The following is a 26,935-nucleotide window of genomic DNA, read 5'->3' on the forward strand; positions in this document are numbered from 1 at the left end:
AGTAGTTAATACGACGGCCGATGGTTTTCTTAGGATACAATCACAATCATTCTTGTGTTTGATCTAGCAATTGTTAGGTGAAATTTATAGGGGTGTAGTCAATTTGGATTTCAGAGGATTTTAAAAGACTTTTTATAAGTGACAGATTTCAAAGGATTTTAATAAATTCAATGATTTTATATGAATTTTGCCAGATTTATATAGATTTGTATTATAGATTTCCATGAATTTTTATGAATTTCTTAGGATTTCAAAGATTTTGAGCTATACAAACTAGGGGTGGGTTCAAAAAACCGAAAACCAAACCGAACCGAAACCGAAAAAACCGAACCGAACAAAAAAACCGAACCGAATTGAAAAAACCGAACCGAACCGAATTCTTTTGGTTCGGTTCGGTTTTAGTGATCTAGAAACCGAACCAAACCGAACCGAACCGAATTAATTAAATTAATTTTTTTATTTAATTATTTGTTTTGGATATTATTTTCTAAACCCAATTTGTAAGTTAAAATATGCTAAACCCAATGTGTTGCCAAACTTTAAGCTCAAAATATTAAAAAAAAATCCTATAAAAACTTTAAACCCTAACCTATTATTTATCCCCCATATAAGGTTCCGGAGCCAAACCTCATCCTGAAGTACCTACATCCATCTCCATAGCACTGTCTACTTTTGTCTCAGCTTTCTTTTCCAAATCTACTCTCATATAACATGTAACAGAATCTATAAACATTTATTTCGGGTAGATTACTTAGGGAATTTGTGATGGAAAAGAATCCAACACACACTAAATAAATCCACCCACGCATTTCTTTTACTAATCAAGTTGTCAACATGCAGTTACAAGCAAACAACCCTGATCTTTGAACAACATCATACAATTTAACTTTTCTAAGTCATTTGTACGATTTTTGTGTTGTGATGTTGTTAGTTTGGACTTTGGAAGACTTGATTGATGATTTTAGTTCAACTTTAAATGTTTATTTTCATTGTCTTTGATTATAGTTAGAATGCTTGTGTTATGATTGTGTTGGATACGTTAAAATTTAAAATTTCAATGTTTTTCATTTTTTGAAAGAAAAAAAAAACAAAAAACCGAAACTGAACCGAAAAAAACCGAACCGAAAAAAAACCGAACCGAAAAAAACCGAAAAAAAAATGAACCGAACCGAACCGAACCGAAATTTCGGTTTGGTTTCGGTTTTGGCAAAAAACCGAACCGAATTAAACCGAACCCACCCCTAATACAAACTCCTGTCAAATGTTGCTGTAGAGAAGAAAATGGCCAAGTTTTCAAATATAATTGTTTGAATACAAAGTTGATAATTGAGTTTCTTCACCCCCGATCATCAGCAGTTCGATCAACGAATGGAAGAGGGGAAGTGTATGCCTCAGTAAATTGAACTACACTTAGTACACACTTACTTTCGCGACAACTTGATTCAGCATGCAGCAATGCAACATTATACTTATCGACATTAAACGGTGCGATCAATCAACTAATCAAACAGTCTACCCCAAACTTCCTCATAAAAAAACATGAAAATCAAGATTTAGTGTGGGAAAATGCAGGTTGATTAAAACTAGATTATCTAATTTGCCAGCAAACCCGTGTGTGAAACAAAGATTTGTGTCAAAGCCATCCATCGAAGGATAAGACATAAAACCTAAAAAAATTGCCCAATAATAATATCTGACAGCTGCCCGAGCTCTGACATTAAAATTGTTCATTAGAACAATAGAAAGAAGAAAGGACGGCACGGTCAAGCTGCCCTAAATCTGAGCGGTCAGTCCGAATCCCGAGGGCAGTCCCCGCAAGTACTAGTCGTTTACTACTTAATTGACCATTCACATCGATATTCATTGCAGCCTAAGCCACTGCTATCGCCAGAACTGTCCCACCTCCGCCCATCCGGTGGCAGCACGTCGCCATTGAAAAGTGGCGCGTGTGAAACTTATCTCTCAGGCCACCTTTCAAATGCGATAACGGTAAGAGTGTTGAGGGAGATGGGTCAGGGCCTGAGCTGTGGAGAACCTCGTGAGAGTGGAGTCTTTGGAGCTGTGGAGAATGGGGACCTGGATCTCGTTGGAGCAATGGTGGAAGCTGACCCAAGTGTTTTGGAGCTGAGCAAAGGCCGCAGCCGGCTGTCTGCTCTGCATGTCGCCGCTGCAAATGGCCGGATCGAGGTGGGTTTTGGATTTCATTGATGGTTTTTAATTGTAATTTATGTTCATTAATGTTCTTGATCGGATTAAGTTTAGGTTCTCTCTATGCTGTTGGATCGGTCTGTTATCAATCCAGATGTGGTGAATCGATACAAACAGGTAATGGGATTTTGTTTTTGATGATTTTTGTGTATAAAGATTAGTTGCATGCTTTGGATTGGATTGCTTTGTTTTGAATTTGTCCTTCCCAATTTTCTTATGTGGTTTGAACTGTTTGTGTATGTGATGGGGTTTTAGACTCCGTTAATGTTGGCTGCGATGAATGGGAATATCACTTGTGTCCAGAAGCTTATCCAAGCGGGAGCAAATGTATGTTCAGATTACCTTTTTCTGTTTTCGTATACAGTTTTTTGACTTGAATTATACTGCTGAGATGCTGATATTTAAGTTTTCTGTGTGAATTGTTAGATATTGATGTTTGATTCCCTGAACGGAAGAACCTGCCTGCATTACGCTGCATACTATGGCCATTCAGACTGCCTTCAAGCCATTCTCTCCACCGCGCATTCCACCCCTGTTGCAAATTCTTGGTTGGTCTTTCTTCACTGTCTCTCTATCTCTCTCTCTCTCTCTCTCTCTCTCTCTCTGTGTGTGTGATGATTGATGTTTTCGCTACATTGAATGGCATTGGCAGGGGATTTGCGAGATTTGTGAACATAAGAGATGGAGGTGGTGCAACCCCATTGCATTTAGCTGCCCGCCAAAGAGAGCCAGAGTGCGTTCATGTTCTTTTAAACAATGGGGCTCTTGTTTGTGCTTTAACTGGTGGATATGGGTAATTATCTATATTAATTATTACTCATGTTATAGATTTATAGTAATACTTTGACAGTCAGATTGATTGTAGTACCATATATGTGCAGCTACCCTGGAAGTACACCACTTCACTTAGCTGCTCGTGGTGGATCCTTAGATTGTGTCAGAGAGTTGCTTGCTTGGGGAGCGGATCGGCTTCAAAAAGACTCTTCTGGGTAACTTCCTTTAATGGGTGGTGTAATGCCTCTGAATAATTATGCATCTTGTCATGTTTGAAACACTAGGCAGTTGTCTGTATTAGTCAATAAGGTCGATGAGTTTTTGCTTCTCATAGACTTTAATGGAATCATTGCATTCCATAAAACAAATGGATTTCTAATTAGGAATTTGTGTTGTTTTTAATTCCTTGATTTCTTATCGCTGCCAGCTAATTGCTTACCCATTTTTTAATGGTATCTTGGAAGAACCCAATGTTGGTATTAATATATGGATACAATCCTCAAGAAAAAAGGCCTTCTTTGCACCATATTTTTGGCATTGGAAATCTTTTTAAGCATTGTCAGTACACCAGTAAAAATTTAGGCTGACGAACTTGTTTTGTTGATTTTGTACTGCAAAATCATTAGCGTTATAAATGAATTGTGCCCCTAAACCCACGAGTCTTCCCTCTTTAAGTTGTAATTGTTCTTATTTTGGTAAAAGGTAGATTCTAGATTTATAGATATGTTGTCATGACATCTGGAAAGTGGATCTGCAGGAGAATACCATATACAGTTGCTCTGAAGCACAAGCATCAAGCTTGCGCAGCCGTATTGAACCCTTCATCAGCAGAGCCTCTTGTCTGGCCATCGCCTTTGAAGTTCATCAGCGAGCTCAATCCAGAGGCTAAAGCTTTGTTAGAAAGGGCATTAACGGAGGCAAACATGGAGAGGGAGAAAACTATCTTGAAGGATACAGTTTACTCACTTCCATCTCCTCTGCATTCAGATGCAGAGGCTGATGATAATGCCTCTGAGGTACATGTGCCTTCTCTTTTTGATTATGTTTGCATTTTTTTTTTCTCGATAGGATTGGGTCAGTAGAAAGAGTTCATAGTTTTTCTAGGGTTATCTATTTGTTTATGTTGGAATTATTAACAGAATATCAGAATTGCAAGTACATGGCGTTGTTTTTTGTGCACCGATGCAATGAAACCTTAGCAGAATTATATTTCTTGGACAATGCATGTCCCTTTCTTATTCACCAGTCAAATCATATCATACAGGCTAGTGATGTGGACCTGTGCTGCATATGCTTTGACCAGTTATGCACAATTGAGGTCGGACCATGTGGTCATCAAATGTGCGCGCATTGTACCCTTGCTCTATGCTGCCACAAGAAGCCCGATCCATCATCTACTTGTCCTACAGTCCCAGTTTGCCCCTTTTGCCGAACCACCATTACCCAACTAGTTGTTGCCAACATTAAGGCCAACAATGACGTGGATCCGGAAATGAGTCCCGCAAAGCCAAGGAGATCAAGAAAGTCTAATGTCAGTGAAGGCAGCAGTAGCTTCAAGGGGTTGTCTCCCATGAGCTCATTCGGAAGGATGGGAAATCGCAGTTCAGGGAAGGTAGCTGCTGAGTGCAATGAGGAGATCCATAAGCTTTGACAATTGGAGTTATGGACTTGTTCTCTATGAACCTGTTGATAGTGCAGCAGATGAAGGAGCTTCTTGTCTTGATTTTGCTCAGGAAGATGGAGAGGGATCCTCAGCGGTATGTTTGCCAATTCGTTTGGAGGGTCTCAATTGCTAAAGAGCATATGAGAATATAGGTGTCCTTCAGTAACCTGGATCTCCAGGTCTTGTTTCTTTGAGTCATTTGAGTCTGTTTTTCTTTAAATTAAAGAAGCAGCAAAACTTTCAAGGGTTTCTCACCCAATTATAAATATAATTCTCCATTAAAGTCGTACCCAGTGCACAAGGCTCCCGCTTTACGCAGGGTCTGGGAGAGGTGAATGTCGGCTAGCCTTACCCCCATTTATGGAGAGGCTGCTCCCAAGTCTCGAACCCGAGACATACCGCTCATGGGCGAAGGCACTTGCCATCGCACCAAAGATTCTTTGAGGAAACAAATAAAAGTTAAATTACATTACCCTTTTCATTTGAGGAAACAAAGGATTCTTTTTGTTATTTCATGTTTTTTTCTAGTCCTTTTTGCCTCATTCACTCTTGTATGATTGTGTGACGACGAGAGATTAAGTCCGTCTTCCTACTTTAAGGTAGAAACTTATAATGTCAGGTAAAAAAAACTATTGAGTTTTTCGGTAAGAGCCGTCCGTGGCGAGGAATCAACAGAGCCACTTCAACATATCTGCGTCTGCAAGGAGTTGTGTTGTAAAGAATCTGTTTCCATGGGTTTAAGCTGCGGTTTCCTTGCAATCTAAGAGAGCGTGTGCAGATGTGGGTTAGATCGGGGTAGTATCATGTATCTCCACTTTCACCTGAGTTCATTACCTTTTTCCGTAGATTAGATTAGTCTAGAATATTGAGCATGTTAAAGTGCGAAACTGACACATCATTACCAAGCAGTGGAATTCAGAGTTTAATTAGCCTATATTTATTTATTAATTAATAAAAGAATCCTTCATCAATGAGGGGTCAATGATCATTTGATGAGCTATCCACACAAACATGAAAACAGTAATGGAGTTCCAAATCCATTGCCGTATTCTAAAAACTCTCTGTTGGATGTTGCTCAGCCATCTCCACTCTCTGAAGGACTTGGCTGAGCAGCTGCAACTGCACCGTCCACAAACACCCCGTTGGGGCCAGAAACCGGCATGGACAGTGTGAAATCGGGGCCATATTCGGCTTTTTACGACGTAATTTCTTTGGTTAATTTGTTGCTACTTGCGCTCCTTTCTGCCTCAAGAAAGTGACCTAGTGATGGAGTATTATTGCTCACATTCACAAATTCGTTCGTTAGCTTGGAGCAGAAGGAAAACATTTCCATCCCTTGGATCTTCTGGAGAGGTCTAAGATGCTGGACGCCGATGAGGCTCCCCAGTGTGATGCTCTTGTCATGGAAGAAAGATCCAGTTGACTGAAACCGGGTGGATTAAAGAATCACTAAGATAAGAATCTCACAATTTACATAAAATATCACGATAATATGTTCCGATGAGATGCAACAATAACATCATTGTAGCTGTATTACAAGCTTAAGTGCAAATGGGCCTCTTCAGTGTGTTTCCACTTAAGTAAACATAATTGAGCATTGGGAAGTTTCAAGTGCTGATATTTTATTAAAAGCAAGAGACAATATCAAGTTAACAAGGTCAAACACCATGATGGTCTTCCATGGGGAAGACTAAAAATGGACTAATCCAACTTTAATTAGGGAAATCTCTATATATTGGGACTTAATTATAGAGATTTAATTATAGAACTCGAAATGTTTTTCATGCGCATTCCCATTAGAGCATCCTGAATGAGTGGAGCTAAAGCTGGTTTTAGCTTCCCTTGCATGGATAGAAACATTGAGGATGTAAACCTTTTTAGCTCTAACATGAGAGAAGAAAGGATAAGACATGAGTATACCGTTACACTTACCGTGATGTCTCGTGTTAACGGTATAATAATATTGTTTGTTTTTCTCTCCACTTGCCATTTTATTATTGGAATAAGTGTTACAGTAACGATGTATCTATACAATATAAGTTGCTATCCTATAAAGGAAGCAGATAGAGGTTACGTACTTCAAGATATAAAATTTACATGTTTTTATAGCACATGTTACTCCCCCCCTTCCCCCCCCCCCCCCCCCCCCCCAACAAAAAAATATTTAGGGCCGCACGTAAAAGCATCTAACTAGCTACATTGCCAGACATCTAATCAGACTGATCTATTGAAGTTTTTTCTCAGAGTCTAAAAGTGGTGGTATCCCCTCTTTCTCACCCCATGGATATGATCTTGTGCTCTTACCAACTACAAGGCAGGCGTACGCTTCAAAGAAGTCAATTCTAAACATAACAAATTGAGACATGAGAGAAATCATGGAGAATGATGAGCCAACAAGCATGGTGGTATGGCATGCTAGTACAAATTTACAATGCATGCTTAATGATGGGTTTATACTAATCACATTAAATATTTTTCCATCATTAAATCCATTGACCTCTGTATCATGATCTGAGGAGGGGGAGGAGAAAGAAGAAGAAGCAATGGAGGAAGTCGGAAAGGCAGTGATCAAAGTGCTGAATGAGACCGAACCACTGGTCAAATCCGAGTTTCTGATCAACCTAACTCTCGCATTCAGCGGTCTCAATCCCAACGGCCACCCTTCATCCTGCAATCCAAATTACACAAAGGAGTTTTCATAAGGCTGGTTTGGCACTGTTGAAATTATTTTAAAAGCAGCTTTTTAAAAAAATTGGGGCTAAATTGTGTTTAGTAAATGAAAAAAAAAAGTCATGGGTCCAAAACATCAAAAAGCAGAAGCAGCTCTACCCCTGCTTTTGAAAACAACGTTTTTTTTTTTTTCACAGCACAGCAACCCCAAACTAGCTACCATTGAAAAAATCTCTCCTTATTACTTTCGTAACAGATGCTGCTCCGGTTATATATAAGATAATTTGTGTATTTTTTTTTTTACGCATCTAGCGCCCATTCAATAGAAAAGATATAGAGAATTGTACGTACAACGCTTGAGGTACATTCGGATTGAAAATTTAAAAAACAATAGATTTGATTTTTATAATAAGCTTACATAGATAGATTAGAAGAATGACACAAATATAAGATTAAGTTGATTTAAATGACTATATACATTGTAACATAATAGAATTCAAATCCAAATAATTTAGCTAATGTTTATACTTTAAAGTTTTTCTTTTCATGGGAGCTATGTGTATGCTCAAAATGCTTGAATGTAATTTTAACTATGCGTTCAAAATTTCAAATTATTCTTTGTAACTAGTCATTCAAATTCTTAATATTACGTTGAATTCAGTCACTTTATAAGTTCATTTTGAAAGGAAGTTTAATATCCTTACGTGGGGCTTTCAACACATTCTTTGTAAATTTGAAGAACATATAAAAACGTTGTCACAAGATCATCAAACAGATATAGGGGAGAAAAGAAGAAAAATAAGGAAAGAGAAGGAGACGATGCCCTTGGTCTGAGAGATGAGATTGCAAATGTTTTAAATATATGGTAGCAGCATACTGTATGAATTTAATGTTCGTTTGACAATTATTTTTTGAGAGTTAACATTGCTTCCGAATAAGTAAAAGCCCTTTTATTTTTAAAAATAGTTGTTTTGCGAAACTTTTTAAAAAATGTGGTACAAAAATATTATGATGAGATTGAGTCCATAGTAAATGTATGGACTCAATGAAATAATCAATTAGAATTTAACATTTAATAAAGTTCTGCGGTTTCGGTTTCGATGCAGTTTTCAAAAGCCAAAACCAAAACCAAAACCAAACCGATTCCTACTTTGCGGTTCGGTTTCAAAACCGCAAAATCAAATTGTTCGATGTGTTTCCATTTGGTTCGTGTTTCGGTTCCAAGTGCCCCTACTTCAAATCTACATGGTTAATACTTTTACAAAAATTATTCTGTTTCGTTAGTTCCATAGGAACGACTCTCTAATATGTTTGTGTTGACAACCAAACACTCTTTTTAATTTCAAAAACGCTTTTATACAATGCAAAAGCACTTAGTTGTCTGTCAACTAGTTCCTTATAAAAACGGTACTGAAAAGTGCCGCAAACAAAAAGCATTGGTAAGTAAAAGCGCCTAATAAAGTTGCACTTCCGAACGAGCCCTTAATCTAATATAGTCCTGTATAATAGCTCCAAGGATGTGTCATTTGTTACATCTGCTGCTGAATTTAGGGTAAATTGTGGGAAATGGCCTTGTAGTTGGATTGCACTTTTATTATCCAATCTGTTCGTCTGTATATACATAAGTTAGGTTAGTGGATTAAGGTAGTTTGCCCGCTTCCTTACACCCAAGTTTGAACCACTCCTCGGCAAATTAGAGTAGGAAATTTGTCGCTGGACAAGTTTTCCAGTCTAAAAGACATTGTGAAGATACAACAACACTGGCATTCTCAAACAAGAAATTCTGAGAATTATACAGCAGAACCTTAATAAAGCAATTCAGAAACAGCTGTTGAGATCACGGTTAATGGTTGAACTGACTTGCACCTGGTCGGTACTCTCCGATTCCTAGCAGATCCTGCAAATGTGAAGGTACATAATTCGAACTTTCAACGGAAATTTCACCGAACTCTTCCAACAGGCGGCTGAGCGCCCCAAATACAAATTACAAACATTGCAACATAACTTCTAAAGGGAAAGTACAAATGCATTAAAAGAAAAATAACATCAGGGTTAAATTTTAGGCATGAGAACCCTAGGAATCAAAGATACAATGATCAAGATCTAACGGTTAAAAACTCCGGAATAGAATACTCTGGAGCACCATAGAATTTTCGGAGAAGTCTACTCTATAGTATTTTATGAAGCTTTCTCTTTTGATGTATGGATTAGCAAACAAAGCTTGGAAGCACTTACAAAAGATAGCACATGCGTGGTTATGACACTTTAAACTAGATTATCTAACTCTCTGATGCTATGTGCCTTGGACTCTACTCCAAACCCGACAAGAAATCTGTGTATTTGGTCATCTTCCCAGTGGAAGCCCTCGCCATTTATCAAAATTAAAAGAAAATCAAATCCTCACTCAGCATATGAAAAGCAAGCTCCAGCAAAATTTGAGAATCAGTTCTATGAAAGCACACATTGAGTCCCAAACTTTAACAGGTTATCAAACAGATTAATAGCAGGTACTTGGAAATCTTACGGGGTTCAGAAAAAAAACCTTTAGTTATGTGATATAAGCCTCTAAATCACAAAATTTGGAGCCAAACACAACGATTTCGACGGTGTTAGACAATATTTACGTACACTTTAGATTTTCACAATCTTGTCTAACTTGTCACAATAAGATCAACTAAAAAAAAGGTAAACATATAAGAGTCTAATCATCTAATCTAAGTGAGCTGAGGTGATAGGAGCTAACTTCCTAGCCGTGTACCAGATGAGATGAGCATTCTATGCTAGCTTAAAACTAGCATAGAATTGTATTTAAATGAAGCTGCCAAAACATGCCAAATGAATACAGAAAAAGAGAGAGAATTTTACCTGGGATGCTTTGCTTTTAGCCCTGGTCTCCGCTGTGCTCGGAATGTCATGATTTGGTTTATTGAATCTCTTCTCACGCCGATCGCATGCACCCCATCCATCTGAGAACCTACCGCCCCTAGTGACAAAGGAAGGAGGGAAAATAGCAACCATAATAAGGTATGACAATCATGATATAGGAATTGCATTACTATCTTAAATGCAAAAGCTCCCAAGATCCAAAATTCATACTGCATGTGTGCCCGAACTACAAATTCGGCCCGGAGAACATTTCGATTCTCATCAAATTCAATGGTCTTGTCTTTGATCTCAAAAGAGAGATTGAAGTAAAATGATATCTTCCTCCAACCTGTACACACATTCAAGAATCACATCTCATTTTCACCTAGAATTCCCGCTTGATTTGAAACAAAAAACAGCTCTGTAAATCTACTTACCTGACTTTTTAATGAAAGGATGCCCAGAAATCATGGTGTAATCTGTTTTCTCCAAAATCTATCAGTTTAAATCATACAAACACGGCAAACTAATTAGGCCTTTGAGTCTTCGACACTCGAAACTAGCTAGTGAATTAAGATTTCCTCAATTTCATAGCTTAATCTTTATATAAGGTAACAAAATTAAAAAGAAAAAGCATTAAGATTCGACTGAAATTGCGCAAAAGAAACACAAATTCGGTCAAAACTATCTACAGAATCCAAATTTCCCAAATTTTACAGCTTAATCATATAGTTAAGTAGGAAAATTTAAGAAATTAAAATACAGTAAAACCCAGAACTGAAAAATTCAATCATCTAAGCAAAATTACCGCCATAGCTGCATTCTGATACTCCTTAAACAGAGAGACCGAAGGGAACCTCCCGGACATGCTATGAACAGCTACAGAGCTGTTATCCCTCTCCCCTCTCTGCGCATAGTTCACAGGGCTCGCAAAATTCCCGATCCCCGGCGACAAGTGCGTTTCCGGCGACGAATAAAACGGAGTCGTAGGAGTGGTAGGCGTCGTGCGCTGCACATTTCGAACTACGACCAGAGGACTCGTATCGTTGACTTCGGAAAAAGAGGACCTCGCGATCTTCCTCGGGGGATGAAACGCCCAGGGTTCCTCGACGACCTCGCCCTCTGATGCGGTTGACTTGGAGTCGGAGTCGACGGAGGAGTCGAGCCTTGCGGCGGTCTTGAACAGCTTGGGCGGAGGATAAGGGTTTGAGACTGGGGAGCAGCGAGGGTAGTTTGGGTATTTGATAGCGAGGGGCCTGCGGGGTTGGGGTTGGGGTTTGGATTTGGAGGAGGAGTGGGAGGCGGCGGCGGAGTCAATGACGGCCCACAGAGCGGCGTCTTCTAGGTCATTGTCGTCCACGACGGGATGGAAGGTCGGGGAGGCCATGGGTGAAGGATTTGCTGCGGAGGAGGAAGAAGAGTCAGCTCACAATTGAGATCTTAGAGCGCGGGAATTCAAATTGGGGACGATGGGGAGCGATGGTCTGCAGGCCGGACTTCACACTGTAAGATGAGGCCTAGCATTGGGCCCAAGTTGATTGGGTCCAAGCTGATATTTCCTTAGATACAAAGAAAAATAAGGGATCTCTTACGAATTCAATTGTTCGTTACAAACGATATTTTAAATTTAGAGCTTGTTTGAAATTTCTTTTAATATGGTCAAAAGCATTTTTTGTTAAATTTTTTTTAAAATCAATCTTTAGTAAAAATGCAAGTGAATCTTGAAAAGCACTAGAAGTGCTTCCTACAAAAGGTACATAATTGATCCTTCTTACATGAAACATTTTAAGCGCTTTTGAAACTCAGAAATATTTTCTCTAAAAGAGTTTTCTGTCATTTTAAAAACACTTCTAAACGAACCCTTAAGCTATAGTTAGTAAAATTCGGAATTGATATAGTATGTGAAAAATATGTATGCATGTTATTCAACAATTTTGGTAATAAAAAAAAAAAAGAAAATTAGGCCTTTCTTAAAATTTTAAAATTTAATTATGTACAATATTTATTTCTATTTCTTCAATATTACGTTATAAAAATGTATAGAAAACACAAATTATATGTATTATTAAAAAAATGTGTGGAAATCAACGTGTATTGGACGAGAAAAATAGTAGTTAAAAATAAAAAAACAAAATTGTGGGTTTTAGTAGAAAGCATAATTTTGATAACATTTTCTTTCAAATAATACTTCTATAAACTTTTTATTCATCACAAAAGTTTATAAAAAGTTTTAAAAAATTTATAAGTTAGACCGTGGATGAACTCAAATAAGGTTGGGGTTTAACTTCAATAAATCTCATCAAAAATAAAAAATAGAGTGGACTGTGTTTCTATTTCTAATTGTTTTTGGAATGGTTAAAATGATTCTAAACAATTAAAATTATTTCTAAATACGTTTGGTAGAACAACTTAAAAATGCTTTGACAAGTTTCAAATAAAGACACTTCTAGTTAGGGCTGCAACTTGATTGTGGTTGAATGATCGCCACTAAATTTAATATTAAAATGGAGTTAGTGATGGATAGGGTTTGAGACTACAAATTCAAGCTGACTAATCAAAGCCCTTCAGTCATTATACTTAGATAATGTTATGAAAGGTGTTGGCTGTTGGACTTTGGTGTAATATGTGCATCAGTTGATTTAAGCTACAATCGAATTGGGTTGGGTTAGGAATCGGTGACAAATGATTAACTCAACTCAATCCAATAATGGTCGGGTTGACATCGGGTTGGGTTTGGGCAGGTTATGTTTAAGAAAAAATATGGTCATTCGAGTTTAAAGTCGTGTTGGACATATACACGTTCGAGTTGACCTAACTCAAAATGCACCCCTACTTCTAGCAAAAGTGTTTCCATTTTAATATCTATAGACAAACTACGCGTGTCATCGACTCCACTGCATTTGTAACAAACTAGAAGAGGTTGTTTGGTTCGGGGGAAGCTTGAGCATGAGGATTAATCAGACGGAGACTTCTTCTTAGGCAAGCGGGTTGCTCCAGAGATATGCTTCAACAAAAGGGTCAAATGAAGTGAGAAACAATATGTTCTCATATATCACTTATACTTGCTGGCATATATGGAAAGCTAGGTGTAATCTGCAATTCAACCAGCAGCTAATTCATCCTAGGCAGGTTATATTGGCCATCTCTTTGTCGGTCTCTACATTCAAAGAAGCCAATGGTGTTCTTTTCACTTTGCCACCACCTAGTGTGCTGGAACCGTTGGTTGATGTTCGTTGGTCTCCTCCATGTCCGGGTTTGGTTAAGATAAATGTGGATGCTAGCTGGGGATCTTGTGATGGTCAGGGATTTACGAGGAATTGTGGCTTGGGATGAGGAATGAATGTTTCTTGCAGCTTGTAGATCAGGTGTGAAGGCTACTAGTCTGGCTTTGGGAAGGGCATTGGCAATCTTGCACGGGTGTATGCTTGGTAAGAGGATGGGCTGGAATTGGATTATTATGGAGTCTGACTTGTTGGAATCGATTTCTTGCCTTAGGGACATGGCTAAGAAAGGCAGTTGGGATGCCTTCCCCTCTATACTAAAGTGTTGTAGATTGGGAAAGGAGTTTCTTGAATGCTGCTGGTCTTAGGTTTTAAGACCGGCCAATTCGGCAGTGGACCATTTGGCGTCGCGAAGTTGTAGGGAAGTATGTGATCATGTATGGGTCGATAGACCCCCATCTTCCTTGGTTCATGTTTTGTGTAACGATGGTCTACCTTGTCCCCCCTAAGTGTTTGTGGTAGTGCGTGGAGGGACACTCTAGCATTAGATGCAACGTCGTGATAACTCTGTGACCTCCTCGCATTACTCTTTTCTAGTAGTTATTGGCTGTTTGCCTCGGTGTAGGCTCTCTTTGTACTACTTTGGCATCTTTGCCCAGTTACTGATATTTCCTGATTACCAAAAAAAAAAAAACTAGAAAATTTGAAATATAAGAGTCTAGTGTTTTGAGATCCTTAACCTTTGAAATGTCGAGTTGTGATTTGCTCAAAACGTTGAAACGGAGTGCAAGCTTCCACTCCGCTGTCGTCTTTGAGATTCACAGTTTCCTTGTCCAAATCCATAAAGACCTTCAATTTGTTGATCAGCCACTCAAAATCTCTGACATCTTTCATCGGCGACCTCGTTGCCATCTCCGGAACCTTCTTCGCACAGCTGAGCTTGGCGGAGACATAAGAGAGCTGAGCTGATTCTAAGTAATCTTCGAGCTTCGTTGCCGTTCTCAGCTTGAATTGCGTAGAGTTGCGAGCCTTGCGGTATCCCTAAACATCTCCCCTGCAAAAAAATTATGTAGTCAGAGATTCAAATTGATGAAATCAATCGAAGAATTTTGAAATTGTATATGTGATAAAGATGTATAAGGACTATGGGGACAAGGTGGAGGAGATCGGCAGCGAAAAAATGGAGGAGGAAGACGATCGAACGAGGCATTTTTAAATGTCTTGGACAGTGGCGAGAGGGCTCGAAGTTGAAGTTTTGGCTTTCTTGCTTTCTGCCATATTTTTGCGCACAGTGTTTGAGTTTAAGCATGTCGAACACATGAATGTTTGGCCCGCTTTTCAGTTTAATATAACGTGATTAGGCGTGCACAAATCAAAATGGGTTAACTAGAATTTGTAATAGTTGCTCGTACAAACGTCTTAATCAAAATCGTCAAGTTGCACTATGTTTACATTTTAGGAAGGTGGATTCACGTTCTTCGTAAAAACGTCATAATTAGTATTGTTCAGTTGCACTAATCTTCACTTTTCTGTAAAAAGATATTCTACTACATTCCTCTTATAAACGTGATAATCAGCATCGTTCATTCGTTTCATCATCGTCTAAAGCCAGTAAAATGTATCATTAAGAAAAATAACTTACCAAACTTGTGATAATGGTTAGCTTTGACATTTACAAGAAAATACCGTTCTTGTTTTTTGGCCTGATACAACAAAAATAATAGGCTTACAGCTTACAAAGTGCCCATTATGTAGAAAGGGATGATGAGGTCTAACTTACAAAAATTTCTGACGAAGGGTAACAAGCTTTGACATTTACAACAAAAATACTAATGTGCAATTTGATCACCATCAATTTTCTGACTATGTATGTATCCATGACAAGTGAGAAGCTTGTTCATAGACGAAATTTAATACAAGCGATTCTTGTGATTGGAGACTTGAGACCTTGCAGACTAAATTTGTTTCCATTTAAGGAGAGAAAATTATGATCTTATCTTCACCAGCACATAACCAATTAAGTAGGGCCTCCAAAAATATTGTTCTGCATCTTTCGCGGTAGCCCGAAATTTTGGTATGCTCTGATTTCGCCTTCCAGAGTGGCTGTCACAATTACTAAACCCCAAGCTGTTGCTTGTGTTGTTTGGCTAGCATGGCTGTTGCCTATATTGTCGAGCCATGACCAAGAGGAAGACCAAGATGATGTGGAGGCACTACCAGCAGACATAGAACTTGAATCACCATACCTAATAGAGGAAGGGTCTGAATTAAACGACTCTCCAATCCCGGATTCTGTTCGAGAGATTTGAGCAGGATCTTGGTCTTCCGGCGGAGGAGTTGAAGGTGTTTGATCTGATGCATCTCCCTTATTGGTTGTGGTGTTGCTGTCTTTGTTGTTTTTCTTTGGGAGAGGCGGTAGCATTCTCTTGCTTACACCTGCATCTTCTTGAGTAGGGGATGCATTGCCGGATTGCGGCTGTAGCGTTGAGCGTTTTGAGTTTCTCTTGGAATGTTGCACGGAGACAGGTGGAGGGTCGCCCTTTATGGTGCCTGGCCATGGTATTGCTGCTGAAACATCTTTGCACTGAAAATGCTCGTGGGAATTGGTACTGATGATGCTCTTTTTACCCGTGGCTGAGATTCGGGGTTCTTCACGCTTCCAAACATATACATGGGAGTCTTCACTAGCACATACAACATATTTTCCGTTTGGAGTGAATGAAGCTGCAATTTGACTGCTTGTATTTCGGAAACCTGTCAAATTACATCTTGGGTATTTATTTAGAGAATTGTAAAGCAGAAGTGAAAGGCTCTGAGCATTGGATGAGCTCTGGATACCTCTAAACTTATGAGTCACGTTTGTGCCATCCAAAATTCGAATCCGAGAATCAGCAGAGGTAACAAGCATTTCAGATGGATTCATTGGCGAAAACTGTTTCCAATGAAAATAAGAGGAGGTAAAAAGCACTTGAGATGGTTTTACAGGCACCAAAGTATTCGATTAGAGAATGAAGTATAGTTGCATTACCTGCAAACCTGTAATCTTTTTGGCTTGATTCTTCTTCTTGTTCTGAATATCAATATGACTATGCTGACTTAATTTACAATCTGAATTATGAAACAACATGAGGTTTATCAATTATTATTGACTGTCTTAATTCACATTTACGGAAAAGAAAAAAAAAGAAGTAGAAAGAGCAACTTGTACCTTCTGCACTATACATATGACAGTTTCCTTTGTGCGAACCAATGAGGGAAGCCTATAGGGATGACATCAATTTGAAGAAAGATTAATACAAATCATGATAAAATTTTCTAAGTTGATTCAAATGACTAGTTAGAACTTAGAGCCCTCAGAAAATTATAAGCATGTTCAAAAATACCCAAACCCGAAAAAAGTAGGGCATCTGGACAAAAACAATACATATGGAGTTGTACCTGGCCATCTGGAGTGAAAGAAGCAGCAGTGACCATTTCATGAAGATCGGTCCAGTCCACGACTTGCCTAACGGCTACATTCCACAATCGAATCTTGGCATCGAGTGAGCCACTGATAAAGTAATTGTCATCCAAAGGATTGAACTGTATGCAAGTCACTGCAAAACCAATAACCTAAGTCAAAACTCGAGAAACTAATCAAGGAACAACAGTACAAAATGTGTCCATGTCTCAGCACTGGTAGTAATTTTGACATTCCCACTTTCTTCTTTTATGCTATCCCTTCTTTTATGTTCGTTGATTTTATTCAATTCAAAGGTCATAAACCATGTGAAAGTGAAGGAGACAAAATAAGAGTGTAGAAATCACTACCTACGCTCGTTTTGTATGCTGCATTGTAGTTTTAGGACAACAAATACACGTAAGAGCTAAGCATTAGTTTACATGGATGAATATCTTACCATAATCATTGTGGGCAAATAACTTTAAGCAAGTCTTGGTCTCCAAATCCCATAATCTAACAGTTTTGTCCATTGAAGATGAAAGTAATAGCTGCAAATTGATCAAATTACATCAGCAAAAAATAATCTAAATTAGCCTAACCTTAAATTAATCAATTCAGGAAAAGAAACAATTAGCAAAGAGCTAACCTGATCTCTGGACCAGGACAAGTCCAAAACAGCATCCAAATGACCTTTAAAAGAACAAAATGGTTTCTCCGAAAATGAAAACACAGCTTCGGGTACATGCACGTACTCCGGGATTGAATTGTTTTTTCTAGCAGACCCTCCTCTCCCCTTCTTCTTCTTCTCCTTATCGGATGGCCCAAGCGTAGCTTGATCAGACATCGATGGTGAACGATCAGGGGTAGAGGACCCGAAAGAGTGATGAAGCGGGGTCGAATTCCCGTCTAATGACATAATTTCACATTCTTGCACTTCCCACACATGAATTACCCGATCCTCTCCTGCACTCGCAAGAAACCTCGCATCCAAACTAAACTTAATACTCCAAATCGACCCCTCGTGAGCTTGAATCTCCTGACACAGATGCAATGCTGATAGCTCCTTGTAATGCTTCCCTGTCTGCCTAACTTTGACCCATTCTGAGGAAGAAGAACTCGAGTTCTTGGCGGGCTTTTGTGCCGGTGGCGTCAGCGGTGGCGTGGTGTTTTCCTTATCTTTCTCCCCAATCAACACACTCACGGCAGTCCCCACACCTCGTATACTATTCTTCAACAGAGCAACACCTCTTTTTTTGCTTATCCTCAGGCTCTTCGAAACGAAAGAATTTGCATTGACCGCGCCGCCTTTCTTGTCACCACCGCCTTCCCTCGAAACATTTTGTCTTCTCATCACCTCTTTCACCACCGGCGAGTACCCGACGCATTTCTCAAACTCATCCATCGTCAATTGCTTTCCCGTTTGGAGATCGCTGAGTCGATTCCAGCACCCATCCTGATCATACTCGTTCACGATGAACTCGGTCCCCGTGTCCAGATTCTTGATCAAGAAGAATGCTTCTAACCGGTTGTTTGAGAAGACCGATGATAATCCACCACCTGTCTGAACAGATTGGATCACGGGGGTGGCACCACCTACTTGGTTTGGCGATCCTTTGACCGATTCTGTATACGGACATATTCTTGAACGAGGAGCGGCGATAGTGGAGCAAGTCCTCGTAAGGCGTTGCTTCGAGATTGTTCCAATGATCTCCTCTTTCCTCTGTTTGTCGACTGAAAAAGCTTCGATGTCACCCTCGGACCTTGATCGGACGAGCATCATCGGTAACAAATCATGCTCAGGCTCCGATACCGTTTGATCAGGCGGTACTTGTACATTTTCTTTGGCACGAGAGATGGACCGGGGGATTGGAATGACGTCATTTGCTATTTTGTTCGAAACGAGGTGTTTAATGCTAGTTAGCTGCTTAAAGCTGACAAGGTCTTTCCCGGGTCCTTGGGCTAACCCCATGCCCTGCAACAATCGTTTTCGCCTTTCAGTGATGGACCCCGGCGTATCCATCCAGATGTTGTAATCTGGTGTCATCGGAGCTGAAGCAGTGGATGACGGTTCCGTCGAAGTGGCTGTGGCGAAGGCGCTAAAATTGATGTCATTTCGAACAGAGGAAACGCATGAGGTGAATGACATGCGACTGTCATCAAAATCCTCATCTTCGGAAGAAGATGCCTCAAGGTCAAGAGGAACGACGGAAGAGGCGCGTTCATTTGACTCAAAGAAGCGGTCGTCGTCGTCGTCATCCCGGAGGCCGTCCCAGTTCATCGTCAACGTCCTCTTCCGCTCCATCTTCATGGTGCATTAGGCAAAAATTGCACAATCAAATGTGCAAAATGGAAATTATGGCTTTGGATTATCAAATTCTGTAGAGAAACTGAGAATTTTTTAGGAGTGTTTAGAAACTATTGTTTGTCTTTGCGTGAGGGAGATTGAGAAAGTGGAAGAGAGAAAAATGAGGGAGTTTGGTGGTTAATGAACGTTATTGCATTACATTCCTGCACGTCTTTGATTTGTTATTATTTTATGATAATTAGGACTATTATTACAAATTTATCCGTGTATGTCGTGCGGCATATATACCTCATTTTTACCACTCATTTCTTGCCACTTCACCGCCTAGAAACCTAATAGCTTAGTCACATGTCCCTGCGGCTGAGGAGAAATCTTTCCTTTTGAACAGAACACGGTACATGTGTTTTTATACAAGTGGTAGAAAATTGTATTTTTTAAGTTAATAACTTTTCAACACACATATCTTACCATTTGTATAGTGACATGTGAGTGTATCACTCCATGTTCCGATCACATTGAAAAATATCTCGCAGCTAAGAAGGCGATAACCAGCCACTTGTAAAGCCCACACTTTGAACCACCTCCAAGGGATTGACTCGAACCTGAATATCTAAAGGAAGCTCCGACAACCCATTTAACACAAATTCAATCGAGAGCACATGCCCAACAAGACAAAGTCAATGTCCCAAACAAAGTGAAACCTAAGAAAGTAGATAGTGTAAACGCCAAGTCAATACAACGTCGTACATTTCTAGAAAATGAAGATTAATCTTCTTCAATTAGAGAGGAGATTGACTATGAAGGGGGAATTGGTAACGATATTAAGATTTGTTTTAATTAATTTTCTAGGGTAAATTACACAAAACTACCTTAACTATTAGGCCATCACATTTTCATACACCATCTTTAAAAAATGTCAATATCATACCTCATTTACGAATTTATTACAATTTCATACCTTCCATCAGTTGTCTGTCAATTCCTCCATTAAATGTTGACATGGCTTGAGGCGGGACCCACTTTCTATTAAAAAATTAATTAAATATTAACTAAATATTAAAAAATTAAAATTAAAAAAAAAACCAAACCTACACCCAGATCCCCTTCCTTTCCCGAAAACTTCCCATCACCCTCCTACATTCTCTCCACCGCGTCCCATCAAACCCTAATTTGATTTTTCTTTGTCCATTATGTCGAGATATCCATTGCGGAGATGGATAGCGACGACGATTTCGAGCTGCGGTCGGCGGAGGTTGCTCTACCGGTCCACGAAACAAAGCTAAAGCACTTAAAGAAAGCAATTAGGGTTTCTGAAGAACCTTCCATCGACGAATCGGAGAACGGCCAAATGAATCCCTCAGAATTCGAAGCTCTAAGCTTGGAGGAATTGTATGAGCCGTGAAGGTTAGGATTGGGATCGGAAGGTTTGGTGACACACCCTGACCTAAATCGAGGCATGTTGGCCGTCACGTGAGGGTGATGTAGCCATGTGCGCCATGCGGAAGTGAAGGTGATAAGATAATGTGAGTAAATAAAAACCAAACTAACTAACTTACACTAAACCGGTATATAAGTACGAGTGGAAGTGCTAAAGTGTAGATACACATAATAAGAGCGTAGGTACCAAGGTGCAGTCCAACAAGCTAAATACTAATTATACATGATAGGAAAGAAAGCCTACATAGATGGATGTTCGTCAGAACCGTCGAAGAGTCCTCATGAGCCACCAACACGAACTTCTATCTAGAACCTGGAGGGGTGCAAAACAGAAAATGTGAGTAGGCAAAAATAAAACTTTTTAAAACCATTTCATTTTCAAAACATATAACCCCTCTCCGTAAAACCTGTATAATTTCCCAAAAAATAACAATATATATGTATATGGAAATCAGGCTCGAGATTAATGAAAACCAAAGTATGTGCCATGTCAAGTATCTCAATAATAACTATGTAAGCCAGGTGATGTAAATCAATATAAAATGATATATCAACCAGAGTCACCTAACATGACCTGTACGGCTAGACCTATAGCTCATAATTAATTCCTGCACACGAGTCGGAACCACTATTGTGGTCTGTACAACAGGCTAGGTGTAAATAGATACACTCAAGTGCTACGGTCACGTGAAGGCTGTGCGAAGTATTGCAAGTCACATACGAGTCAGAACCACCTAATGTGGTTTGTACGATAGGCTGGCACCTGCCTTGGATCCAAGATGAGCATGTGGTGCGGGAGGTGAACTATCACGTGAAGGCTAGGCCCTGGCCTCGGGCGGAGCACTAACACCAAGGTGCAAGATAATGAGCACTAAATATATCTCAACATAATCATACACACGGAATCATTATCATCAATATGTACTCACGTGAAGCTTACCTATGCATCCGCATCACTATGCCATAATATGCATATCTATACTAATGCATATACTAAAATATAATGCAATTGACATGACATTTAAAACATAATTTTATTTAAAACCATTTTTGGGAAAATGTAAATCATATATACGTATATATATATATATATATATATATATATATATAACCCCTGAGTCTCGCCTAGCTACACTCGTCATCTGGGAACGTCTCGCCTATATGTGAAACCACTAATTTAACGTTAATTTAAGCAGATAATCAAAACCGTATAATAACTTCTCATACGTTGCTTAATTAGGGTGTTTGAATATACCATCATGGCCTACTCAACACCATGAGCATCCCCATATTTTTAGAATAATTTTCCGATGACCCATGCGCCCTCACGTGCAGGCACGTGCCTTGCACACGGACGGAATCCCTAACGACGTTAGGGAATATTCCGTTAAATAGTAGTATATACCATTAACTTTACCTGACGCTGTCAGTATATTTCGTCAAAGTTGACGGAATATGCTTCTTTCTTCTCTGACACATCATCGGGATCCATCATCGACCGCCGCTGCGTCACTGAAAACTGGAAATCCTTAAAATCTTAGTTTATATTTCATTTCAACACCAAAATTCACAAATTTTATATGAAATTGAAGCTCTCAACTAGGAGAACATAATCATACCTATTTGGGGTCCTAAAACCAACGAGAAATTATTGGAATTTTTTTCGATATTCCGGCTAAGTCTGCAACTCGTGGAACTGACCTATCCCGACGTCCAAATCCTCCCAAAAATTGTTCCCAGGTCTTTATGGAGTAGTTTTAAAACTCCCTTAAGCTTTAAAACTCCATGAAATAACCATGATCACAACGAAGCAACAGAACACCACGTCGAAGCTCGCGAGTTCCCGGGTTTCCAAGGTCATTTCTCTAAACTAAGGGTATGATTAGGTTCTTGAATTTGCAAGGAACTCGAAAGTGACCTCCACTAGTTCAATATGTGCAAGATGAAGATGGTTGGGTGTGTGGGTGTACGGACTGTATGGACGAAATAAAGATCAAGAGAAAGGGCGAGGGTATGTACGTGTGTGTGTGTGTGCACGCGCGCATGTGGTCACGGGTTTGGGGAGAAATAGAAGGGATATGGCCCTGATTAGGCCATAAGATATAAGGCTAACAATTAAATCAAAACAACCCACAATTCCAATTGGACCCAAGAAAATAGGAGATATGGTGATTAGTCAATTTACTTAGCCCGTTTACCTATTCGTTTATTCGTAACATTTCGTTATGAACCCAATTCAGCCCTAACTCACGTCAACGCTCTCGTGACGTCGCGTATAATTTACTCACGTCCGCTAAAAAAATAATTTAAAACTATAAACATACATTCACGTCACTACGACTTGAGGGTATAATCATCAATTCCACATATTCGAGGTAAAATATATATTAATTCGGGACGTGTCGTCATAACCTACCCCCTTTAATAAATTTTTGTCCCCGAAATTTCTGTATATCAACATACAACATATCAATATCCATAGAACAAACGGGGATATAAATCTCGCATATGATCTTCCGTCTCCCAAGTAGCCTCTTCCATTGAATGGTTCATCCACAAAACTTTCACCATGCGCACAATTTTATTCCTAAGAACCTTATCTTTCCAATCCAAGATCGTCATTGGTTCTTCATCATATGTCAAATCTGGATTAATTTCTAGTGGCTGAAGAGGTATCACCTGTGATGGATCAGAGACATAATGACGAAGCATAGAAACATGAAAGACATCGTGGACCCGTGATAATTCTGGAGGTAACTTAAGTTTGTAGGCGACTTCACCGACTCGCTCGGTGATCTGGTATAGTCCAATGTAGCGAGGACTTAACTTACCTTTCTTACCAAACCGCACAACACATTTCCATAGAGATAGCTTCAAAAATACCTAATCTCTAACTTTATACACCCAGTGGCGTGTTTATCAGCAAGGCTCTTCTATCGATCCTGGGCCGCTTTTAGGTTAGCTTTAATTACCTGAATATTCTGAGTAGTCTCATCAATAATCTCTGGGCTCACTAACACCCTTTCACTAACTTCTGACCAACATAAAGAAGTACGACAGGATTTACCATAGAGTGCCTTGAAAGGTGACATACAAATACTAGAATGGTAGCTGTTATTATAGGCAAACTCCATCAAATCTAAACGCTTATGCCAAGCGTCTCCAAACTGTAGCACTAAAGATCTTAACATATCTTCTAATGTTTGGATTGTAACATCCCACATTGCCTAGGGGAGTGGATCTTGTAAGCCTTGTATGTATATTCCTATTTCTATCTAGCACGAGGCCTTTTGGGAACTCACTAGCTTCGGGTTCCATTGGAACTCTGAAGTTAAGCGAGTTCATGCGAGAGAAATCCCATGATGGGTGACTCACTGGGAAGTTCTCGTGTGAATTCCTAGAAACAAAACTGTGAGGGCGTGGTTAGGGCCCAAAGTGGACAATATCATGCTACGGTGGAGTCGAGCCAGAGATGTGGTAGGGGCCTAGGCTGGGATGTGACATGGATGGTTCTCTCGGATTGTTTGTCTGTCTGTGGATAATACGCCGTACTATAATGCAATCTTGAACCAAGAGTTTCCTAAAATGCCACCCAAAACTTAGAAGTGAACCTATGATCCCGATTAGAAGTAATACTAACCGGAACCCCATGGTATTTAACAATCCCTGCTATAAATAACTCAGCTAATCGACTTAAAGAATAGTTCTCTCGAACTGGTATAAAGTGTGCTGACTTAGTAAGCCGATCCACTATCACCCAGATGCCATCGTAACCATTTCGCGTACGAGGAAGCTTGTACACGAAATCCATAATAATATTTTCCCATTTCCACTGGAGAACGGGAATTGACTACATCAATCCAAAAGGTTTCTTCCTCTCAACTTTAACTTGCCGACAAATCGCACATCGACTCACATATTCAGCAATCTCTATTTTCATGCCAGGCCAATAGTAGAAAGGTCGAATAATGCGATACATTTTGGTACTCCCAGGATGCATCGCATAGGCTGATATATGTGCTTCATCAAGAATATCTTTCTTTAATTCTGTAATATTTGGCACGTACATTCAACTTCCCTGCATAAGCATGTCATCAGATTCCTGAATTCTGAGATCTTTCTTCTTCCCTCGTGACATTGCCTCTGCTAATTCTTGGGATTCCTCATCCTCCGCTTGAGCTTCTATTACACGATCAATTAAAATCGGTCTGATCTAGAAACTAGTAAGTAAAGCTTCTTCCCGATCTATCATTCCCAAATCAACTCCAGTAGATCTCAATTCTGTGAGAAGATGGATATGGCAAGCATAAAAAGCATTAATACAGCCTTGAGATTTCCTGCTAAGTGCATCTGCTACCACATTTGCACGACCCGAATAATACTCAACTCAATCGTGCAATCATAATCATTGAGTAATTCTATCCATCTCCGCTGTCGAAGGTTAAGATCTTTTTGGGTAAATGGGTATTGAAGGCTTTTATGATCTGTGAAAAACTTGCACTTTTCTCCATACAATTAATGTCTCCAAATCTTCAGGGACAAAATGATGGCTGCTAGCTCGAGATCATGGGTAGGGTAGTTCATCTCGTGTGGCTTTAACTGTCGCGAGGCATATGCAATTACCCTACCATGCTGCATTAATATGCAGCCTAAGCCATTTAAGGAAGCATCACTGTAAACCTCAAAATTACCATTATCGTCTGGAAGCGCCAAAACAGGTGTGTGAGTGAGACAATACTTTAGCTACTGGAAACTCTGTTCACAATCATCGTCCCACTCGAATCTAACATATTTTCTAGTCAACCTCGTCAGTGGTAAAGCTATAGTTGAAAAATCTTTAACAAACTGTCGACAATAACATTCTAAGCCCAGAAAACCCCGTACCTCAGTGACGGTTTGTGGCTGCTCCTAGTTTTCAACTGCAACTATTTTATGTGGGTCCACCTGAATGCCCTGGGCTGATATTACATGCCCCAAGAATGCCACTTGATCTAACCAAAACTGGCATTTGCTAAACTTAGCATATAATTGGTGCTCCTCAATTTCTTCAAAACCAAAGTAAGATGTCAAGTGTGCTCTGCTTTAGACTTAGAATACACCAAAATATCATCAATGAAGATGATGACAAACCTGTCCAGGTATGGCTTAAATACTTGATTCATTAAATCCATAAAAGTTGCAGGTGCATTTGATAACCCGAATGGCATCACAAGGAATTCGTAATAACCATATTACGTCCTGAAAGCCATCTTAGGAATATCTTCACTTTTGATCTTCAATTAATAATACATATACCTCAAATCAATCTTGGAAAACATGCACGCATTTCGAAGCTGGTCAAATAAATCATCTATACGCGGCAACGGATAACTGTTTTTAATTGTTACTCAATTTAGCTGTCGATAGTCAATACACATCCTCAAAGTCCCGTCTTTCTTCTGTACAAATAAAACTGGAGCTCCCTAAGGTGAAACTAGGCTGAATAAAACCTTTATCAACCAATTCCTGCAACTGAGTTTTCAATTCCCTCAATTCCGCAGGAGTCAGTCGATAGGGAGTTAAGGAAATAGGATCTTTACCTAGAAGTAGATCAATAGTGAACTTTATTTCTTTATCTGATGGTAATCTAGGTAAATCATCAGGGAAAACTTCAGGGAAATGCCTAACTACTCGAACATCTTTCACACGGATAGAAGTATCCTCATTCAATACCACGTGAGCCAAATAACCCTGACAACCTTTCTTCAATAGCCGTTTGGCCCTCACGGCAGAAATGATGTCGTGCCGTAATTTATTACGTACACCCACAAATATAACCACAGGCAAGCTCAGCAGATGAAAAGTGACTGTCTTCTCATAACAATCCATCTTGGCACAATTGTAGTGTAACCAATCCATGCCTAGAATAACATCGAAGTCAATAATATCTAATGGAACAAGATTAGCTAGCATAACGATGTCCTCCACCAGAGCAGGACGTCCTTGATATACCCAGCTAACATAACATGTCTCACCTCTAGGCATCGAAAACTCTAACTCATAATCGAGAGGTGTGGGTTAGGGTTGTGTCTTCTGAGCAAACATATGAGAAATAACAGAGTGTGTGGCACCAAAATCAATTAATACCATAGCAAAATGGCCAAGAATATTTAAAGTACCCATATTCAGATCTGGGTTGTTCTGAGCATCATGTAAGGTGATATGGTGAACACGGCCATGTGGCTGCTGCCATCCTTCATGACCCCTGTTACCTTGATTTCCACGTCCTTGAGTACCTCATCCCTGACCAAGCTAGTTAGGCTGCCTCGATGATTCTGCACTGCTAGAAGCAACCTCAACATTCTAGGACT

General features: G+C 39.5%; 3 protein-coding genes and 1 pseudogene across 3 annotated transcripts; 1 reads left to right on the forward strand and 3 right to left on the reverse strand.

Moving 5' to 3' along the window:
• Positions 1 to 1,830: 1,830 nt before the first annotated feature.
• Positions 1,831 to 4,934, forward strand: LOC126593770 (putative E3 ubiquitin-protein ligase XBAT31). Its single transcript, XM_050259885.1, has 8 exons — positions 1,831 to 2,187; positions 2,263 to 2,325; positions 2,464 to 2,535; positions 2,635 to 2,756; positions 2,861 to 3,001; positions 3,090 to 3,197; positions 3,740 to 3,998; positions 4,247 to 4,934. The coding sequence occupies exons 1-8, from the start codon at positions 2,008 to 2,010 to the stop codon at positions 4,631 to 4,633; spliced, it is 1,332 nt and encodes a 443-aa protein (XP_050115842.1). The 5' UTR covers positions 1,831 to 2,007; the 3' UTR covers positions 4,634 to 4,934.
• Positions 4,935 to 5,630: 696 nt separating this feature from the next.
• LOC126592242 (uncharacterized) lies at positions 5,631 to 7,634 on the reverse strand (annotated as a pseudogene).
• A 1,238-nt stretch (positions 7,635 to 8,872) lies between these two features.
• Positions 8,873 to 11,662, reverse strand: LOC126592437 (uncharacterized). Its single transcript, XM_050258120.1, has 5 exons — positions 10,989 to 11,662; positions 10,618 to 10,675; positions 10,412 to 10,529; positions 10,181 to 10,298; positions 8,873 to 9,212 (listed from the first exon to the last, which is right to left on the reverse strand). The coding sequence occupies exons 1-5, from the start codon at positions 11,565 to 11,567 to the stop codon at positions 9,159 to 9,161; spliced, it is 927 nt and encodes a 308-aa protein (XP_050114077.1). The 5' UTR covers positions 11,568 to 11,662; the 3' UTR covers positions 8,873 to 9,158.
• Positions 11,663 to 15,025: 3,363 nt separating this feature from the next.
• On the reverse strand, positions 15,026 to 19,348 carry LOC126592463 (uncharacterized). Its single transcript, XM_050258139.1, has 7 exons — positions 17,490 to 19,348; positions 17,301 to 17,391; positions 16,840 to 16,997; positions 16,610 to 16,661; positions 16,430 to 16,509; positions 16,240 to 16,333; positions 15,026 to 16,155 (listed from the first exon to the last, which is right to left on the reverse strand). The coding sequence occupies exons 1-7, from the start codon at positions 19,149 to 19,151 to the stop codon at positions 15,419 to 15,421; spliced, it is 2,874 nt and encodes a 957-aa protein (XP_050114096.1). The 5' UTR covers positions 19,152 to 19,348; the 3' UTR covers positions 15,026 to 15,418.
• Between the last annotated feature and the right edge of the window lie 7,587 nt (positions 19,349 to 26,935).

Source organism: Malus sylvestris, chromosome 12 (genome assembly GCF_916048215.2).
Source record: "Malus sylvestris chromosome 12, drMalSylv7.2, whole genome shotgun sequence".
In the NCBI taxonomy this organism is placed as follows: domain Eukaryota; kingdom Viridiplantae; phylum Streptophyta; class Magnoliopsida; order Rosales; family Rosaceae; genus Malus; species Malus sylvestris.

Excerpts from the sequence above, each read along its gene's own strand:
- LOC126593770 (XM_050259885.1), top strand. The coding sequence starts at position 2,008 with ATGGGTCAGGGCCTGAGCTGTGGAGAACCTCGTGAGAGTGGAGTCTTT. Across the intron at positions 2,326-2,463 it reads TGGTGAATCGATACAAACAG|ACTCCGTTAATGTTGGCTGC; the intron begins GTAATGGGATTT and ends ATGGGGTTTTAG. Across the intron at positions 3,198-3,739 it reads CTTCAAAAAGACTCTTCTGG|GAGAATACCATATACAGTTG; the intron begins GTAACTTCCTTT and ends GTGGATCTGCAG.
- LOC126592437 (XM_050258120.1), bottom strand. The coding sequence starts at position 11,567 with ATGGCCTCCCCGACCTTCCATCCCGTCGTGGACGACAATGACCTAGAA. Across the intron at positions 10,530-10,617 it reads TCCTTTCATTAAAAAGTCAG|GTTGGAGGAAGATATCATTT; the intron begins GTAAGTAGATTT and ends ATGTGTGTACAG. Across the intron at positions 9,213-10,180 it reads CTAAAAGCAAAGCATCCCAG|GATCTGCTAGGAATCGGAGA; the intron begins GTAAAATTCTCT and ends TCACATTTGCAG.
- LOC126592463 (XM_050258139.1), bottom strand. The coding sequence starts at position 19,151 with ATGAAGATGGAGCGGAAGAGGACGTTGACGATGAACTGGGACGGCCTC. Across the intron at positions 16,510-16,609 it reads TCATATGTATAGTGCAGAAG|ATTGTAAATTAAGTCAGCAT; the intron begins GTACAAGTTGCT and ends TTCATAATTCAG. Across the intron at positions 16,334-16,429 it reads AAAAGATTACAGGTTTGCAG|TTTTCGCCAATGAATCCATC; the intron begins GTAATGCAACTA and ends CATTGGAAACAG.